This window comes from Hypanus sabinus, chromosome 4 (genome assembly GCF_030144855.1).
Source record: "Hypanus sabinus isolate sHypSab1 chromosome 4, sHypSab1.hap1, whole genome shotgun sequence".
Taxonomy (NCBI): domain Eukaryota; kingdom Metazoa; phylum Chordata; class Chondrichthyes; order Myliobatiformes; family Dasyatidae; genus Hypanus; species Hypanus sabinus.
In genome coordinates, this window is record NC_082709.1 from 50324236 (window position 1) to 50344904 (window position 20669).

Genomic DNA, 20669 nt, shown 5'->3' on the forward strand with positions numbered 1-20669 from the left:
GGTGTGTGCGTAGGCCTCCATTAGTCTTGGTAGACCATGGATGCCTGGGCAAGGGTGTATGGAAGACCGGCAGAGGCCCATGCTGCAAGTCTCCCCTCTCCATGTCACCGATGTTTTCCAAGCAAAGGGTATTGGGAGCCATACAGCTTAGCACCGGTGTCATCGCAGAGCAATGTGTGGTTAAGTGCCTTGCTCAAGGACACACACGCAGCCTCAGCCAAGGCTCGAACTAGCGATCTTCAGATCACTAGACAAACGCCTTAACTACTTGGCCACACACCAACACCCTTTCTTGGTATTGTGGATTGAAAAAAAGAATTTCAGAGTTGTATACTTTGATAATAAATAAACCTTTGAACCTTTCAATCTAAGTTCTCTGGCATATGAAGAACTATTTTAAATTCTTGATGAAAGTAAAAAGTAACTACTTTTGCCTCTACAAATGCAGGTGGATAGGGAATGTGTGTGCACCAAAATATATTTAATAATTATAATTATATAGTATTCGACTGGCTGAATGTATTAGTTGGTCTTTTCCATTATTGTTCTATCAAGTATATATATTTCATAGGCAACACTGATAGAGCCTTTTTGAACTAGACAAGCATTTAGAAGTTGATTTAGATTCCTACTATTAGTTTTGAATACCTTGAAAGTGATTTATACATTGGTGGGGCACAACAATGGAGGTTCCTTATCAATCACCTGTTCGGTTCTCCATTAATCTTAGTTTCATTAACTAATTGAGTGTATTCTTGAGTGTGCTATTTACTAGTCAAATTCTGCAATCCTGTCTGTTTTACAACCCCAACCACATCTAATCCACCAGACACTTTTTGACATAAATGCAAGAGCACTGTAAGTGATTCAAGGTAACAGAAGTTGCTGCTTAATGAATTATCTAAATGTCCCATCATCTGGTAGTAGCAATCAAATTTTTGCAGACATTAATTTTCTGCTAAAACAAAACAATATCTGAGAGTTTGTCAGCAGGCAAATTGTTGCTAAAGTATCCAGAAATCTTCACATTTAAGAAATATTAAAACATTCCTGTGATGCATTTTAGTCACAATAACAACTCATGCCTATCCCAAATACACAATGAAGGATTTTTATTTGTACAATGGGTGTTTTTGATTTCTGTACATTCAATACTACTGATAAAAGATTTAGTAAACAGTAGGTCGCCTTGCTTATTAAGTCATTCCTTTGTTCACAGTACATTGATCCATATGGGCTTTAAATGCTAAAACAAAGCGATTTGATCTTAAGCAACACACAAATGTGCAGAAGGAACTCAGCAGGCTAGGGAGTATCTATGGAGGGAAATGGCCAGTCAGCGTTCTTCGCCAAGACTCTCATGTGGACTGAAAGATAGAGGGAAAATAACTAGCATAAAAAAAGTGGAAAGGTGAAGGACAAGCCAGTAGGTGACAGGTGAATGATGTGAAAGGAGCTGTGTTGCTAGGCAGTTAGGAGAGTGGAGAGTGGAAGTAGCACCAGAGGATAGCAGGTGATCAGTATAAGTGACAAAAGGCTTTGTCACAAGGATTTGGGTCCATTTTTAGAGTGATAGATCACTACTCACTCATTCATGTGCAGGATAATAATGGGCAGCATAACAGCACCAAAGGGTTGCATTCATATGGCACTTTTAACCAATTGAAATGCCTCAGGTGTAATTGTAAACGTGATATGGCCTTTCATCTTGGTCAACCCTCCCTATTAAGGTGGAAAACTCGCATCTGCTTACCCAAGCCGTTCATCTTCTTTCTTCCGCAGATTCATATCTCGTTGAACAACGTGTAAGACATGTTGGAGTTCCTCTACTGTTAACTGTGAAAGATCTAGCTTCCTGGCCATGCTTGGTATAGTCTTCTTAATTTATTATTCACAAGAAAACCAATGTAGAAATCTGCATAAAAACACATTTCAAATTATTTCATGATAGCAGCAATACATATTGTGGGTTATGCATTTTAAATCACATAATAGATAAATATCTATGGGATCTGGACAAAAATGTTTCAGTCCACCAGGCTGTTTCTACTCTATCCCTTGTCCCTATTCAAAAATGCATTCAATTTTGCTGAAGGGTCTCACACCTGAAATGTTAGAACTTCCTCTCTTTCCTCAAAGGCTGCCTGACCTGCCGGGTGTTTCCAACATTTTTTGCTTTAAAAGGCATCTGAATTGACTTACACTAGAAGAGTAATAACATCTGGATGAAAATTGAGATCTTAATTCTAAATACTGCTTTTGAAACTAGTGAAGCAATTTTCGAGCTATTCATGAGGATTTGGGATCAGTCTGGAACCATATTCTCAACTCTGTTCATTGGTCTATAATTTTAAATTGGACCTGAAGTACTGCAATGGGATGTTCTTAACGATCTGAAAACGTAAAATACATCAAATCCATCTATGGTCTTCTCTTTAAATTTGATGCATGTAATCAAAACCAACTTTGAAACATGCCTTTGAACTTCCCAAGGACAATAATGTTAATAGATGAATAATATTAATGACATTACCAGATGATGGACTGAGGTGATTAAGTGAGTTTTAGGATTCCCTCTAAATCAAGGCTATGTGTGGCTGGGAGAGCAGAGGCCATAAGTTTACTTTTAGTGAATAAAGCTTCTGGCAGTGAACTTCACCCAGTGTGAAGACATGATGGAAACGATTAAACAGTGAGTTTTGGAGAATGCCATCTGGTTACCTGATCTGAGCTAAAGGCAGGCAGGGTCAGTGGAGAGAGGTGTAGGGACAGAGCTGGCAGTTAGAGTGGCCGGGAGGGTGAAGTGCAGTTTTTTTTTTGTTGGAGTGTTGGAGATAAAAAAGGGATGAATTTGATTGAAAGATATCACACCCTTAGTTTCCTTGGTTTTGAATGGTCAAAAATATTTTGATCCCTGGGTATTCTGCCAACGACCATTGTGTGTAGCTGTAAGAGGTACCTTAAACTAATAATAAAGTGTTTCAAAGGCATAAGGTTTTTCTGTCACGTCTTTTTCCCAGGATAGGAGAGTTTAAAGCTTGAGGGTATAGTTTTAATGTGAGAGAGACAAAAATTTAAAAGGGACCTAAAAAATTTTTCCCATAAAGGCTGGTGGGTGCACAGAACTAGCTGCCTGACACAATGACAGAGACAAGTACAATTACAATGTTTGAAAGACATTTAGACAGGTACCTGGAAAGGAAAGATTTGGAGGGGTATGGGCCAAATGCAGGCAGATGGAACTCGTTCAGGGAGGCACCCTGGACAGCATGAATGAGTTGGGTAGAAGGGCCTTTTTTCATGCTGGATAGCTCTGAGACTCTAACATGCAAATGAACTGTAGCATTTACAGCTGAATAATTAGGGGCAAAACCCTGTTTAGGAGATAGTAGAAAGCAAAGTTGAAATATCCAAAGAGCCATATTACTGAAGAAGGAACATTTGTAACAGAATTCTAGACAACTGGCATAAGGACACCATTCAAGGGTTAGCTCAGGGTGTGAAAGAATAAATATAGATTTTGTTTTGGTTTCTGATTTCTACCATCTACACTTTTTTTCTCCAAAATTGTATTGTTTAATCTAAATTTGAAGAACTGGGGCAACAAAAAAAAATCCACTGGAAGAACTCAGAAAATTGAGAATTAATATGTGGGGAAAGGAACTGTTGACATTTTGGATCAAAACCCTGCATCTGACTGAGGGTGGAGAGGCAAGATGGCAAGTATAGGACTGGGATACGATAGCTCAGAAAATTATTAGTAAGACCAAAGAGAAATATTATTTAAAGTATGTAGTAGGAGAAAGAGAGATAATGTGACCTATAGTCAACAAGATGCAGAGATGGAAAGGGACCCATGCCCCAGTGACTTGGAGGATGAGCCTCAAAGGATTTGGGGATTTTGGGGAACAATTTATGACTATCATCTTTATTCAGCAATGCATTGTTCTACTAGATTAATTCTCCTTTGTGTGTCTGTGGTGCTTATGCTCAATATCCTTCAACCCAGTCTGTTCTGGTCACAAACTTGTCTCTTATGTTAGTTTCAATTAAATCATTAAAGTAAAAGAATCTCTTAGAAACTCTAACACAAGTAGTAAAGGAATAAATGGTAAAAGAGGAACTAATGATATAACAGATGCCATCAGCCAAAACACTATATATTTACAACACTTGTGCAAAAAATTTAGAATCAGAATTAATATCCCCGGCATATGTCGTGAAATTCGTTAATTTTATGGCGGCAGTAAAATGAAATACATAATAATTAAATATCGAGAAAAAGCTAAGTTACAGTAAGCATATATATGTCTAATAAGTAGCTAAGTTAAAATAAGTAGTGTGCAGAAAAAACAGAAATAAAAAAAGTAGTGAGGTAGTGTCACACATAAAATGCTGGAGGAACTCAGCAAGCCAGGCAGAAAATAGTACAGTTGATGTTTCAGGCTGAGAGCCTTCCTCAGGACTGGGAAAAAAAGATGAGGAATCAAAGTTAGGAAGTGGTGGGGGTGGGGGTTGGAGGAAGAACCACAAGGTGATAAGTGAAACCAGGAGGAGGTGGAGTTAAGTAAAGAGCCAGGAATTTGATTGATGTAAACGATACAGGGCTTGAGATGGGGGAATCTGACAGGAGAGGACCGAAAGCCATGGTAGAAAGAAAAGAAGGAGGAGGACCAGAGGGTGGTGAGAAGTTGAGAGAGGGAAATGGGAATGGGGAATGGTGAAGGGTATGGATATTACTGGAAGTTTGAGAAACTGAGGTTCATGCCATCAGGCTGGAGGCTACCCAGACAGAATATAAGGCATAAATTTTCCAACCTGAGTTGGCCTCATCACGACAGTGGAGGAGACAATAGACAGACATGTTGGAATGGGAATGGGAAGTGGAATTAAAATGTGTGGCCACTGGGAGATCCTGATTGTTCTGGTGCTCAGTGAAGCAGTCTCTTGATCTGTGTTGGGTCTCACCAATATACAGGAGGCCATTCTGGGTTACCCCAACATACTCACAGCAGAAAGTGGGGGGAAGGGAAAGATGTCACCTGGTGGTGGGATCCCTCGCCCATTTGTCCCTCCCCACTGATCTCTCTCCTGGCACTTATCCTTGCAAGTGGAACAAGTGCTACATCTGCCCCTACACCTCCTCCCTCACCACCATACGGGGCCCAAAACAGTCCTTCCAGGTGAGGCAATACTTCACCTATGAGTCATTTGGGGTCATCTCACATATCTGGCATACAGGTGTCCCCTGCTTTATGAAAGTTCGCTTTACGCCACTTCGCTTTTATGAAAGACCAACATTAGTACCTGTTTTCGCTAACCAAAAGAAATCCGGAGGATTTTCACTTTTACAAAAAAAAGGTGCCTGCTTTAAACTTGTGTTTCCCCTGAGAAAGACTACTGTGACCGTGAAGCATTGCACGGGCAGGTGTGTGCGCATGCGTGTATGTGCCGATTTTTTTCTACAAATTGGCTTTGGCTAAACCTTCCTGATTCTGGTAGGTGAAACTACACTATACATACATTATTTCTACTTTATATAGGCTATGTATTTATCATATAATTCCTGCTTTTACTATATGATAGTGTTGTTTTAGTTTTTATGTGCTATTTGGTATGATTTGGTAGATTATTTTTTGGGTCTGGGAACACTCAAAAATTTTTCCCATATAAATAAATGGTAATTTGTTTCTTTGATTTACGCCATTTTGGCTTACAAAGGTTTCATAAGAACACTCTACTTTCGGATAGCAGGGGAAACCTGTATACAGGTGTGGCCACCTGTATATTGGTGAGACCCATTGCAAGTTAGGAGACTGCTTTGCTGGGCACCTACACTCTGTCCAACAGAATCTGTGGAATCTTACAGTGGTCATTCATTTTAATTCCACTTTGCATCCCCATTCCGACATGTCAGTCCATGGCCTCTTCCACTGTCATGATGAGGCCATGCTCAAGATGGAGGAGCAACACCTTATATTCCATCTGGGTAGCTTCCAACCTGATGGTGTTAAGATCCATTTCTCAAACTTCAGGTAATGCCCCCACCCCGCTTCACCATTCCCATTTCCCTCTCTCACCTTATCACCTCTGTCTAATGCTCCTCCTCCTATTCTTCCTACCATGGCCTTCTATCCTCTCCTATCAGCTTCCCCCTTCTCCACGCCTTTTTCTCTCTCATCAATCAACTTTCCAGCTCTTTACCTCCCCCCTCCCCCTCCCGGTTTCACCTATCACTTTGTGGTTCTTCCTCCCCTCCCCCACTTTCTTAAACTGTCGTACATTTGTAGTAGTTTTCAAGTATTTTAGTTGACAAACCAAATCGTTTTAAACACCTAATGAGATATAGCTGCTGTCTTGCCTTCTTTATATCTGCATCAATATGTTGCGTCCAGGTTAGATACTCAGAGATATTGCCACCTAGGAACTTGAAATTACTCACACTCTCCACTTCCTATCCCTCTATGAGGATTGGCTTGTGTTCCCTCATCTTACACTTCCTGAAGACCACACTCAGCTCTTTGGTCTTGCTGACGTTGAGTGCAAGGTTGTTACTGCGACACCACTCAACTAATATATCTTGCTCCTATACGCCTTCCATCACCATCTGAAATTCTGCCAACAATAACTGTATCACCGACAAATTCATAGATGGCATTTGAGCTGAGCCATTTATTTGACATTTCAGAAATATTTCAAAAAAAACTCTCCACAATACGTCCCGATACACACAAACGTGCACAGACACATTCAGCCATAGGGTTGTGGGGAAGGAATTATGGTGTGGGTGGGAATAGGTCTCTCCAGCTGTGAAAGTTTCTCTGTCAGTGCAGCTAGCTCCGTGAGCTGTGCGGGTGTAAGTGACCTCTGGTCTGTGGGACCACTGCTTGCTGTGCTCTCAGCCTCACAGGAGAGGGCAGTGCAAGGCCATTCCCAGCTCAAGCGATCCACTCCTCCAACAGAATGTCTTTCACAGCTGGAGAGGCCCTGTTCCCCGGCAAGCTGACTGTCAAAGCATTCATTGTCTGGATGTCCTGTCGTTGACTTCCACAAACATTCAAAATTACCTATGACTACAAGATAATAAGACCTTAGACATAGAAACAGAATTAGTCCAGTCAGCTGATCGAGTGTGCTCTACCATTCCATCATGGCTGATATATTTTCCCTCTCATCCCCATTTTCCTGCTTTCTCCCCATAACCTTTAATGCCCTAACTAATCAAGAATCTATCAAACTATGCTTTAAACACTATGATTCTAATACTTGAGAATCCAGACTCAACACCCCAAAAAGTTCATTGCAGTATCGGAAGACCATCAATCTTCGATCAGTTTGTCAAGTGTCCGCCAAGTGAAAATAAAACTCTGGATCTCTTGCATACCAATGTTGAAGATGGATCCAGCTCCACAGCTCTCCCCGCACTTGAAAGATCAGATCACAACCTGGTTCACCTCATGCCTTGTGTCAGCCCAAAGTAGAGCACCAGCTAGTTGCCACCAAGATAGTAAAGAAATGGTGTCCGGACGCCATCAAGGGCTTTAAGGGCACTTTGAGGTTACTGACTACAATGTGCTTTGTGAACCAAATGGGAAGGACATTAATGGACTTACTGATTGCATCGCTGGCTACATCAGCTTGTGTGTGGACACTGTAATGTCATCAAGGACAGTTCACTGCTTCCCTAACAACAAACCATGGGTCACTAGTGACCTAAAGGCTCTTCTCAACCACAGAAAGAGAGCCTTTCGATCAGGAGACAGAGAGGAATTGAAACAAGAGCTGAGGGAGCTAAAGGAGAAGATCAAGGTGGCAAAGAAGAATACAGGAGAGAGATGGAGATCAAACTTGGGCAGAGTAGCACACGGGAGGTGTGGAGAGGCATGAAGCACTGGCTTTAATCAGCCAGGCTGTAGAGCCTCGGAATGCAACTGTGAATGGTCTAATGAGACAACTAGTTCTTCAATAGGTTTGATAATTGCCCTTCTGTTTGCACACCCTCAGCACACCAGTCCAGGTGCACAGGCACCCAATGCTCCTCAGCACTAACGCCTTCCCTCCTCCAGTTCAACACATGGATGAACAACACAGACTACCACTGTCTACGTCCCCTCCTTGCCCTGCACCTACCATCCACACCTCCACATAGCAGCTGCTATCGTCCTGATCTTTACTTCACCCCAGTCCCTGCCTTTCACCAGTCCCCCAGTCATCATGGACTCACCTTCACTACTGAGCAGGTGAGATGATCTCTGAGGAAACTCAGACATGGCAAAGCATTGGGACTGGATGGTGTGAACCTCAGGGTCCTGAAGGAGTGTGCTAAGCAGCTGTGTGGAGTTGTCCAGTGCAGTTTCAATCAGAGTCTCAGTCTGCAAAGGGTCCTGACTGTGTGGAAAACATCATGTGAGGTCCCAGTACCCAAGGTGGCCCAAACAAATGTCTTGAATGACTACTATCTAGTGGCCCTGACCTCGTACATCATGAAGACCCTGAGGGAGGCTAGTCCTGGCTCACTTCTGACCCCTGGTCAGATCAGCCCTCAATCCCCTGCAGTTTGCCTACCAGGAACACATTGGAGTTGACAATGTCACCTACCTGCTGAACACAGCCTACTCCATTCAATGCAGGTTGGCACTTCCCTTGTATCCTGGATTATGGACAATCTGACTGGCAGACCACAATTTGTGTAGATTCAGAGCTGTGTGTCAGACATGGCTATAAACTGCACTGGTGCCCCACAGGGGACTGTATTGGTTCCTTTTCTGTTTACCCTGTATACCTTGGACTTTAGATACAACACTGAATCATGCCATCTGCAGAAATTCTCTGCTAACAGCAATAGTTGGGTGTATAAAGGGAGGACTGGAGGATGACTACAGGGCCCTTGTGGAGGTCTTTGTCAAATGGTGCAAGCTGAATCATCTGCAGCTCAACACCAGTAAGGACAAAGGAGATGTGATTGACTTTAGGGTGACTAAGCCTGCACTGCTCTGTGTTGTTATTGATGGTGAGGACGTGGATGCGGTGAGGAGCTACAAGTTTCTGGGGGTGCACTGGATGACAGATATGAGTGGAGCACCAACACAGAGACTGTGTACAAGAAGAGCCAGAGTCGCTCCTACTTCCTGAGGAGACTGAGCTCCTTTAGTGTGTGCAGGCCTCTCCTTTAGATGTCTGTTGTCATCAGTACGATCTTCTATGTGGTGGTGTGTTGGGGCAAAGATATCAACTCTAGTGATGCCAACAGGCTCAATAAACTGATTAGAAAGGCTGGCTGTGTTATAGGAGTCAAACTGGACACACTGATGCTGTGGTAGAACAAATGATCCTATGGAAAATCCTGGCAGTTCTGGACAATGTTTCTCACCCTCTGCATGCTACCTTGGTTGAACGGATGAGAACATTTAGTAAGGGACTAAGACAACAGTGCTGCTCCAAAGAGCACTATATGAGGTCATTCTTACCCCTGCCCATTAGGCTCAAAAATGAGTCAACCTATAACTGGTGATGTGTTGACCTCCTCTGTTAGACTGTTTATGGTACCTTATTTTTTTATTCTTTTTTATTTCTCTTCTAATATTTATATATTTGTATATCTGTGCTACTGTGACCCTGTAATTTCCTTTGGATCAATAAAGTATCTATCTCTTTAAATATATCCAATAACCTGACCTTAACAGTGTCCGTGGCAATGAATTCCAAAGATTCACCATACTGTGGCTAAATAAATTCCTCCTCATCTCTGTTCTAAATGGACATTCCTCTACTCTGAGGTGGTGTCCCCTGGTCCTAGTCTCACCCCCTATAGGAATCATCCACTCTGTCTAGGCTTTGAATATTTGATAGGCTTCAATGAAATCCCCCTCATTTTTCTAAACTCCAGTGAGTACAGGCCCAGAGCCATCGAACAGTCCATATACATTAATCCTTTCATTCACTGAATAACTCTCGTGAAACTCACCTGGACCCTCTCCTATGTCAGCACATCGTTTCTTAGATAACGGGCCCAAAACTGCTCATAATACTCCAGGTTCAGTCTGACCAATACCTTAAAAAGTCTCATCGTCACATCCTTGCTCTTATATTCTACTCCTCTCGAAATGAATGCTAACATTGCATTTGTCTTCCTTACCACTGACTCAACCTGAAAGTTAACACTTGGAAAATTCTGCATAAGGACTCCCAGGTCCTTTTGCACCTCTGAATTTTGAATTTTCTCCCTTGTTAGAAAATAGTCTATACCTTTATTAAGTGCATAACCATACACTTTCCTACACTGTATTCCATCTGCCACTTCTTTGCCCATTCTCCTAATTTGTCTGTCCTTCTGCAGTCTCCCTGCTTCCTCAACACTATCTGCCCCTCCATCTGTCTTCGTATCATCTGCAAACCTGACCACAAAACCATCAATCCCATCATCCAAATAACTTGAAAAGAAGTGGTCTGAACACCAACCCCTGAAGAACACCACTAGCCACTGGCAGCCAGCCAGAATAGGGAGTAGGCACCTTTTAATTCACTCTTTGCCTCCTGCCAGTCAGCCAATGTTATGTCCATGTTAGTATGTTTCCTGTAATACCCTAGGCTCTTATCTTGTTAAGCAGCCTCAAGTGAGGCACCTTGTCAAATGTCTTATGATAATCCAAATAAACAATATCCACCAACTCTCTTTTGTCCATCCTGCCTGTTATTTCCTCTAGAAATCCTAACAGCTTTGTCAGGCAAGGTTTTCCTTTAAGGAGCCCATGCTGACTTTGGCCTACTTTAATCATGTGCTTCCAAGTACCTTCAAAACCTCGTCCTTAGTAATGAACACCAACATCTTCCCAGCCACTGAATTCAGGCTAACTGGCCCACAACGTGCTTTTTTCTGCCTCGATCAGAGGCTCACAGTGTGTGGAGGCAGACCGGTGGGAGCTTGTGTGTGTGTGTCCACCCTCGCCTGGGTGACAGGCTCACCAATGAAGAACGGTCTGGCCTGGTACAGAGGGGTCACAGTTGGTGACCACAACAGGACAAGAAGACAATGGAAGGTTTGCCTGCAACTGCATCATCTCTCTCTCTCTCTCTCTCTCTCTCTCTCTCTCACTCTCTCCCCCCCCCCCCCAACAGTACAACAGGAACTACCTCGACTTAAACTAAACTGAACTCTGCACCATCATAAAACTATTCATTTACCCCTAGACTTTGATACAGTTTGGTTTCTGATGCCTATTTCCACACTTCTGTATATATCATTGCTAATCTGTTCTACATATTTGCATTTTTATAGTACTGTATTACTTAATTTACTAATAAAGACTTTTAGTTACAGTAATACCAGGCTCTAATGTATTATTCCATTTCTGCTGGTTTGGTTACCCGGTCACGGGGTATGTGACACTTAATTGTTGAGTATGGGTCCTCAAGCTCCTGCTCCATGGTGGTAGCAGTAAGAAGAGGGAACCTCCTTGATGATGAGGATCTTTAATAATAGATTCCACCATCTTGAGGCACCTCCTCTTGAAGATGTCCTCGATGGTGGGGAGAGATGTGCCCATGATGGAGCTTACTGAATCTACAATCCTCTGCAGCCTCTTGTAATCCTGCATATTGGCACCTCCATGCCAGACGTTGATGTAACCAGACAGAATACTCTCCGCCATACATCTATAGAAATGTGTAAGCGACTATGACATACCAAATCTCTCAAACTCCCAATGAAGTAGAGCTGCTGGTGTGCCTTCTTCATGAATGTGTCAATGTATTGGACCCAAGATGGATCCTCTGAGATGTTGATGCCCAGAAACCTTACCCTTCATCTGATGACCATTCAATAAGGACTGGTGTGTGTTCTCCTAATTTCCCCTTCCCGAAGTCCACAATCAGTTAATTGATTTTGCTGACATTGCATGAGGTTGTAATGATACCACTCATCCATCTCACTCCTTGTATGCTCCCTCATCTCTATTTGAGATGGTATTAATAACAGAAATGTTATTGGTGAATTTACAGATGGTATGTGAGCTAGAAGCACATATTCATGAGTGCAGGTAACTTAGAGCAGAGGGCTGAGCTCATCTCCTTGAGGTGGACCTGAGTTGATAGTCAGCGAGGAGATGTTATTACTGATCCTTGCTGATTGAGGTCTCCTAATGAGGATCCAGTTGCAGAGGGAGGTAATAGAGGTCTGTGAAGCCTGGCGATTAACACTGAGGGAAAGATGGTGCTGAACGCCAAGATAAACAGAAGCCTGATATCTGTTTTACTGTTGTCCGGGTGGTCCAGTAATATTGATGTACTGTATTTCCTGACTGCAGCAGAGAAGGTATTATTCTCTATAAGTTGCATCGTTTATAGGTGTCGGAGGTTGTAATAGAGGTGTATGGGACTTCAATGAGGCACTGAACACTGTAATCAGCAGTAACAAAACAGCACACCCTAATGCCTTCCCTAGCATTGCAGGGTATTTCAACCAAGCCAGCTTGAAGAACAACTACCACCAATGCATTTCCTGTCAACCACAGGAGCCAACACACTTGACCACTGTTATACCACCACCAGGAATGCTTACCGTGCCATCTCATGCCCACACTTTGGAAGGTCTGCTCACTTGGCTGTACTTTACTCCTGGCATACAGAGACTAAAGACTATAGCACCAGTGATAAGGATGAAGAAAGGCAAGAGAGGTGGAGAAGCGCTTACAGGACTGCTTTGAGTCAGAGGACTGGACAATATTCAGGGATTCATCTTTGAATCAGAATGGAGATGCCACAGTCGTCACCTGTGTAGCTGAGTGTGTGTCTTTGAGAGCATTATGACCATACTCATCCTGTTTTTGTATATGATTTTCTTGCGCAAAAATAATATCAGCATTAAGTGTTTTTAAATTCTTAAAAATCTTTTTACGCTTAATGGGATGATTGACACCATTCCAATTCCAAGATATTATTTTGATTTAATTAACATCCATGTTTAAAATTGAGTTTAATATTGTATAAAAGAAATGTTATGCAAGTACAGATTAAACCAAAAGGCGCGGATACAACCAGAAGGAGTGACGCATTTACGAAAGAGGAATCCATCAAAAGAACTGCCCAATCAAGAAAAGAACCTACTCTAATAGACCCCTCCCCCTCCCACCACCCAATAGAATGAAATGAAGGAACCGATAGGCTGGTCCCATGCTAACTAATCACCTTAACCCTGTTCTCCATCTTGCAGCTCCGTATAATAAAAAAAAAGCAAAAACCCCACGAAAAATAGCCATAACAAAAGGCACAAACAGAATTCATCTACTATAATGTTATGTCTAACATTAATAAAAACATAATCAACAATGGCCATCTTAGAATCAGCTAAAGTAGCTTAAACACATATTCAAAAAAAGGAATAAATCCGGGCAAATAATGTTATAAACAATATTCTTTCTCTCAAAAAAGAAAAGTAAATGAGTATATATGTAAAACAGACCTAAAACTATAAGTATTCCACCCAACATGTGATAGCTTTTTCAACTTTAATGGCTAGGAGAGCTATTTTGCAACACTGGAAAGAATCTAACCCGCCTACTGTTTTTATTGGCTCGCCTCCATTATGTCATGTCTAAGCTTGGAGAAAATTAGAGCCGGACATGTGATACATCCTTTAATTTAGAACAAGTCTGGTGACTTTTTATTCAAGATTTTCACATGATTTAATTTATTTTTATTTATTTATTTTTTAAAATTCTCTTTGGGGAAAATCCTTATCCATGAAGGTTCGGAGATGATTAGAAGAATGTGTTTTTTTTCTCTCTCTCTCTCTGTTTTTTTTCTAATTTTATCCTCAATTGGACTGCCCAATCTTTCTTTTTCTTTCCTTTTTTTCTCTTTTTTTTGTTGTTTTTTGTTTCAGTTTAGTTAGTGGGTTTTTTTTCCTTATCAATAAAATTTCCAGTTTTTTTTTAATGTTTGCTATAAGGAGTTGTAGTTTTTTGACCATTCTATATATAACAGGATAATATTTTACTTATTTGATTTTGATATTCTATACTTTTTGTTTTTAATATTGCTGTTTATATGTCTTTTATATTATCTACTTGTTAAACTCCTCTTCTGATTTGTATATTCTTTATTTGGAAATCAATAAAAAAGATTGAAAAATGAAATGAACATACTCAAACCTAAAGCCACAAATGGGCAAGAAGATTCATAGAAGAGGGCTAGATCTGTGGCATCCAGAACTATACAAGAAATCCAGGTATGATCCAGGGAAGGCCACTTCTAGAACAAAAAAAAATCCGATTGAAGATGAATGTTTGGGGTTTGCAGGCCATTACTTCCTACAAGGCAAAACCTAACATCATGAATAGTTGTGAGTCTTCAATCCCAGATAAGATCAATGCCTTTTAAGCACATTTTGAAAGAGCGAATAAGACTACGTCCATGTGAATCCCTGCAGCATCTTGTGATCCTGTGACCTCTGTCTCAGAGGCTGACATCATTGCACCTTTCAAGATGGAGAACCTTTGCAAGAATTTAGGTCCTGATGGTGTAACTGGTAGGGCACTGAAAACCGGTGCTAACCAACTGGTGAGAGTGTTCAAAAACATCTTCAATCTCACTGCTGTATTCGGAGGTTACCACCTGTTTCAAAAGGGCAACAATTATACCAGTGCCCAAGAAGAGCAATGTGAGCTGCCTCAATGACTATCATCCAGTTGCACTCTCATCTACTGCAATGAAGTGGTTTGAGAGGTTGGTCATGGTCAGAATCAACTCCTGCCTAATCAAGGACCTGGACCCCCTGCAATTTGCCTATCACCACAATAGGTCTACAGCAGATGCAATCTCACTGGCTTTCCAATTGACCTTGGATCACCTGGACAATAGCAGGCTCAACCTGGACCTCTGTACCTCCAAAGGATCCAATTGGATCCTTGATTTCCTGATTGGGTGATCACAGTCTGTGCAGACCAGAAATAACAACTCCTCCTCACTGACAAACAATACTGGCGAACCTCAAGGACCATAATACATAGGAGCAGAATTAGGCCATTTGGCCCATCATGTCTGTTCTGCCATTCCATCATGACAGATTTACTTTTCCTCTCAACCCTATTCTCCTTTGATGACTTGAATAAGCAAGAACCCATCAACTTCCACCTTAAATAGACCCAATTACTTGGTCTCCACAGTCATCTGTGGTGTGGCAATGAATTCCACAGTTTCACTACCCTCTGGCTAAAGCTAAAGAATTTCACCCTTATCTTTGTTCTAAATAGACGTCCCTCTATTCTGAGGCAGTTTCCTCTGGTCCTGGCGTCCCCCACTATAGGAAACATCCTTTCTATCTCAGCTGTTCAACATTCAATAGGTTTCAATGAAATCCTCCCTCATTCTTCTAAACTCCAGTGAGTACAATCCCAGAGCCATCAAGCACCCCTCAAACATTAACTCTTCCACTCCCAGAATCATTCTTGTGAATCTTCTCTGGACCCTTTCCAATGTCAGCACATCTTTTCTTTGATAAGGGGCCCAAAATTGTTCACAATACTCCAAGTGTGGTTTGAACAATCCCTTATAAAACCTCAACATTACATCCTTGCTTCTAATACTGCATTTGCCTTCCTTACCAAAGACTCAGCTTGCAAGTTAACCATTAAGGAATTTTGCACGAGGTCCTCCAAGTCCCTTTGCACCTCTGATTTTTGATTTCCCCCCTTTATTCCTCTACCAAAGTGCATGACCATACAGTTCCCTACAATATATTCAATCTGCCACTTCTTTGCCCATTCTCCCAATATACCTAAATCCTGCTTCTTTGACACTACCAGTTCGACAACTATTTGTTGTCGACAAACTTGGCCACAAAGCCATCAATTCTAACATTCAAATAATTAACATATAACATGAACAAAAGTAGACCTAACACAGACGCCTGCGAAAATCACTAAAACCTGATCCATAATAATAGACTTCAACATCTTTCCAACCGCTGAAGTCAGGTGAACTGGCCTATAATTTCCTTTTGTCTGCCTCCCTCCCTTCTTAAAGAGTGGAGTGATTTTTGCAATTTTCCAGTCTTCCAAAACCATTCCAGAATCTAATGATTCTTGAAAGATCATTACCAATGCCCCTGCAATCTCTTTTGCTATCTTTTTCAAAACCCTGAAGTGTAGGCCATCTGGTTCTGGTGACTTATCCGCCTTCAGAACTTACAGCTTCCCAAGCATATTTTCCTTGGTAATAGCAGCTACACTCACTCTGCTCCCTGACACTCTCAAATTTCTGACATAATGCTAGTATCTTTCATGGTGAAGACTGACTCAAAATACTTAGAAAGTTTATCCACTATTTCTGTCCCTCATTACTACCTCTGCAGTGTCATTTCCAGAGGTCCAATAATCACTCTCTTTTACTCTTTATATATGTGATGAAAATTTGGTATCCTCTTTTATATTATTGGCTGGGTTACCTTCATATTTCATCTTTTCTGTCCTTATGGGTTTTGTATTTGCCTTCTGTTGGTTTTTAAAAGCTTCCCATTCCACTGATTTTCCCCTAATTTTTGCTATATTATATGCTCTCTCTTTTGCTTTTATGCTGTCATTGACTTTCTTATAAGCTACAATTGAATCATCCTCCCTTTAGAGTTCCTCATCTTTGGGATGAACCTATCCTGCACCTTTCAAATTCTGCCATCATCCTTGCTAGTGTCCTCTTCCAATCAACTTTGGCCAGCTCCTCTCTCATGCCTCTGTAACTCCCTTTACTCCACTGAAATACTGATATATTTGACTTTATTGCAGGGAGAATTCTATCATATTATTGTCACTGCCTCTTGAGAGTTCTCTTACCTTAAGCTCCCTAATCAAATCTGGTTCATTACACAATACTCATTCCAGAATTGCCTTTCCCCTATAGTGGGCTCAATCCTAATCTGCTATATAAAGGCTTCTTGTAGGCATCCTACAAATTCGCTATCTAAGGATCCTGCACTAACCTAATTTTCCCAGCAGATCAGCCCTTTTCCTACCTATGTTGTTGGTACTACAACGTACTATGTCTTCTGGCTGCTCACCTGAATGTAGTGGACCATATATGAAACATTCTTGTCCCTGGCTCATGGCAGGCAAGATACCATCCGTGTGTCTCTTTCATGTCCACAAGATCTTTTGTCTGCTCCTCTATGAAATCCTCTATCACTACTGCACTCCTCCTCTCCCCACTTCCCTTTTGCACCATAGAGCCAGACTTCGGCATAACAGCTTCCCCCACCAATGGCGTCCAAAGTGGTATACTTTGAGGAGAACAGCCACAGGGGTAATCCTCACTAGCTGTCTATTCCCTTTCCCTCTCCTGACAGTCAACCAGGTATCTGCCTCTTGCAGCTCAGGAGTGACTACCTCCCTGTAGGTCCAATCTATCTTCTCCTCATTCTCCCGTATGAGCCAAAGGTCATTAAGCTGAAGCTCCAGTTCCTTAACGTAGTCTCTAAGGAGCTGCGGTCAGAACACTTTGTGCAGATGTAGTAATCAGGAAAACCGGAGATCTTCCAGAGTTTACACATCTCACACAAAGAGCATACCACTAACCTCGGACCCATTCTCACTGCACTAGTTATGTACTTATAGACAAAAAAGGGGAAAAAGCTTACTAGAAACTTATTTAGAGCCTCCACAGGTTCTTTCCCAAGCCTGTTGAGCCAAAGCATGACTACTCTAACACTGTCCATTCCAACAATGGCCACTTTGCTTACAACCGCTTCTTTTAAATGGCCTTTGTTGAATGCCTAAGAGATCATTATGAGTGTAGCCTGCCTAAAAAGTCCCGAGGGCTGCAATCTCTTTTTAAACATCACACCATCTCAGCCAAACACATAATTACTGAAAATGATGCAAGCTTATCCCACTGCTCTACTCTCTCTACACCCATGACTGTGTGGCTAGGCACAGCTCAAGTGGCATGAATAAATTTGCTGATGACACAACTATTGTTGGAAGGATTTCTGATGGTGACAAGGAGGTGTATAGGAGCGAGAAAGGTCAGTTGGCTGAGTGGTGTCACAACAACAACCTTGAACTCTATGTCAGTAAGAGCAAGGAATTGACTGGACTTCAGGAAAGAGAAGTCGAGGGAATACACAGTAGTCCTCACTGAGGAATCAGCAGTGGAAGGGTGAGCAGTTGCAAGTTCCTGGGTGTCAATATCTTTGAAGATCTACATGTTGATACAATTACAAAGAAAGCATGACAGTGGCTGTATTTCATTAGGAGCTTGAGGAGACTTGGCATGTCACCAAAGACTCTCACAAATTTCCACAGATGTACCATGGAGAGTATTCTAACATTCTATTAAGAAAGAGATGACCACATAAATGGGTTTATATTAAAGACCATCTAACAGTCAGTGTGATTTAGAGGAGCAAATTTGTGGTGAGATTGCAGATAGTTGCAGAAAACTCGAAGTTTTGAGAGTAGGTCATTTTAACTTTCCACATATTGACTGGGGCTCTGCTGGATGGGATAGGGATGGTCAAATCTATTCAGGAAATTTTCCTTTATCTATAGAGGTCTCAGTGGTGAAAACTCACTTGGAGTATTGTGAACAGATTTGGGCTGCTTATCTAAAAAGGGATGTGCTGACTTTGGAGAGGGTTTGAAGGAGGTTCACAAAAATCATTCTGGGATTGAAAGGCTCTGGGCCTATACTCACTGGAATTCAGAAGAATGAACATGTTTTCATTGAAACCTATCAAATATTGAAAGGCCTCGATAGAGTAGATGTGGAGACAATGTTTCCTACTGTGGGGGAGTCTAAGACCAGAGGAAACAGCACATCCCTCTGTTCTAAGGGATGTCCATTTAGAATAGAGATGAGGACAGATTTATTTAGCCAGTGAGTAGTGAATCTGTGGAATTCCTTGCTACAGGTGACTGTGGAGGCCAAGTCATTGGGTATATTTAAGATAAATTTTTGATAAGTCAGGGCATGATGGGATACATTGAGAATGCAGGTGATTGGAACTGAGAAGGAAATGGTTCAGCCATGATGAAATGGTGGTGCAGACTTGATGGGCCAAATGGCCTAATTTTACGCCTATATCTTATGGACCTCTGGTCTTATAACAGTTTTAGGGAACCGAGGTTTTCCAGAGATATCGAGGCCCTGATTAAGAAGAACAAGAAGCTGTATTGTGGGTGGAGGTAGGAAAGGACAAATGAGGTACTCGAGTATAAAAAATGCAAGAGACCACTTCAGAAGGAAGTCAGGAGGGCTAAAAGAATGCTCCAGAAGACAAGGTGGAGGAGAATCCCAAGGGGTTTTACAAATATATTAAGAGAAAAAGAATAACAAAGAAGAAAATCAGCCCTGTTGAAGATCAGAGTGATGAGCTATGCGTGGAGCCAAAAGAGATGGGGGAGATCTTCAATGGATTTTTTGCATCTGTATTTACTTGGGAGATGGGCACAGAGTCTTTGGAAGTGAGGAAAAGCAGCTGTGGACTCATAGATCATATATAGTTTACAGAGGAGGAGATGTTCACTGTGTTGAGGTAAGTTAGGGTGGATAAATCCCCAGGGCCTGACAAGGTGTTCCCTTAGATCTTGTGGGAAGCTAGTGCAGAATTTGCAAGGGCTCTAGAAGAGACATTTATAATATCCTTAGCCACAAGTGACATGCTGGAGGTTTGGAAGATAGCTAATACTGTTCCGTTGTTTAAGAAATGTTCTAACTATGAAATTAGAGATGCGTAAGTCTGGCATCAGTATTAGGTATGCTATTGCAAGGTGTCCTAAGATACCAGATAGATAAGTTTTTGGATAGATAAAGACTGATTAAGAATAGTCTACATGGCTTTGGCATGGTAGGTCGTGTCTAACCAAATTTGTAGAGTTGTATGAGGAGTTACCAAGAAAGCTGATGAAGGCCAGACAGTGGATGTTGTTTACATAGACCACAGCAAGGTTTTTGACAAGATCCCACATGGGAAGTTGGTCAAGAAGGTCCAGTCACTTGGCTTTTGGGATGAGGTAATAAACTGGAATCGAAATTTGCTTTGTGGGCAAAGCCAGAGTGTAGTGGTTGATAAAGGCCTGTGACTAGTGGTGTGCCACAGGGATTGGTGCTGACTGTTGTTGTTTGTCATCTATATTAATGAACTGGATGATAATGTGTTTAACTGGATCTGCAAATTTATGGATGACATCAAGATTGGGGATGCCGTGGACAGGAAGGAAGATTATCAAAGTTTGCATGGGAAACATGGGTTGAACTCTTTTCTACAAGTGTACACCTCAGATAAATACTTTGTGGAGATTTGTGATATTTATGATTATATGATTTATATGTACAATGTCTGAAATACATCTTATGGAAATGTTTGTTTGATGATGAACTTCAATAAAAAAAATAAATTACAAAAAAAGAAAAATGGCAGACAAGTGCAAGGTGTTACACTTTGGGAGTACACGAGCTGACAGGCCTGTTTCTGTGTTGTAGTGTTTGTGTGATTCTGTGACTCTTTGACTCATAGAGATGAAAAATTAACCAGGTCTTACCTGCCTTCTTAAACACAAGAAGTTCTACAGATGCTGGAAATTTTGAGGAGCACGTATACAGTGCTGGAGGAATTCAGCAAGTCAGCCAGCATCTATGGAGGGAAATAAACAGTTGTACATTTTGGTCAGAGTCCCTTTATT

The 20669-nt window shown here is 41.5% G+C and overlaps 1 protein-coding gene across 4 annotated transcripts in view; it reads right to left on the reverse strand.

Annotated features, from left to right (window-relative positions):
• Nucleotides 1–20669, reverse strand: part of mlphb (melanophilin b) — a 117100-nt gene that overhangs the window by 76600 nt on the left and 19831 nt on the right. For all 4 annotated transcript variants that reach the window (XM_059967057.1, XM_059967056.1, XM_059967058.1 and 1 more), the window contains one exon: nucleotides 1754–1915. In XM_059967057.1, the coding sequence (XP_059823040.1) occupies nucleotides 1754–1863 (110 nt within the window). In that variant the 5' untranslated portion in view covers nucleotides 1864–1915. The remainder of the gene's footprint in view (nucleotides 1–1753; nucleotides 1916–20669) is intronic.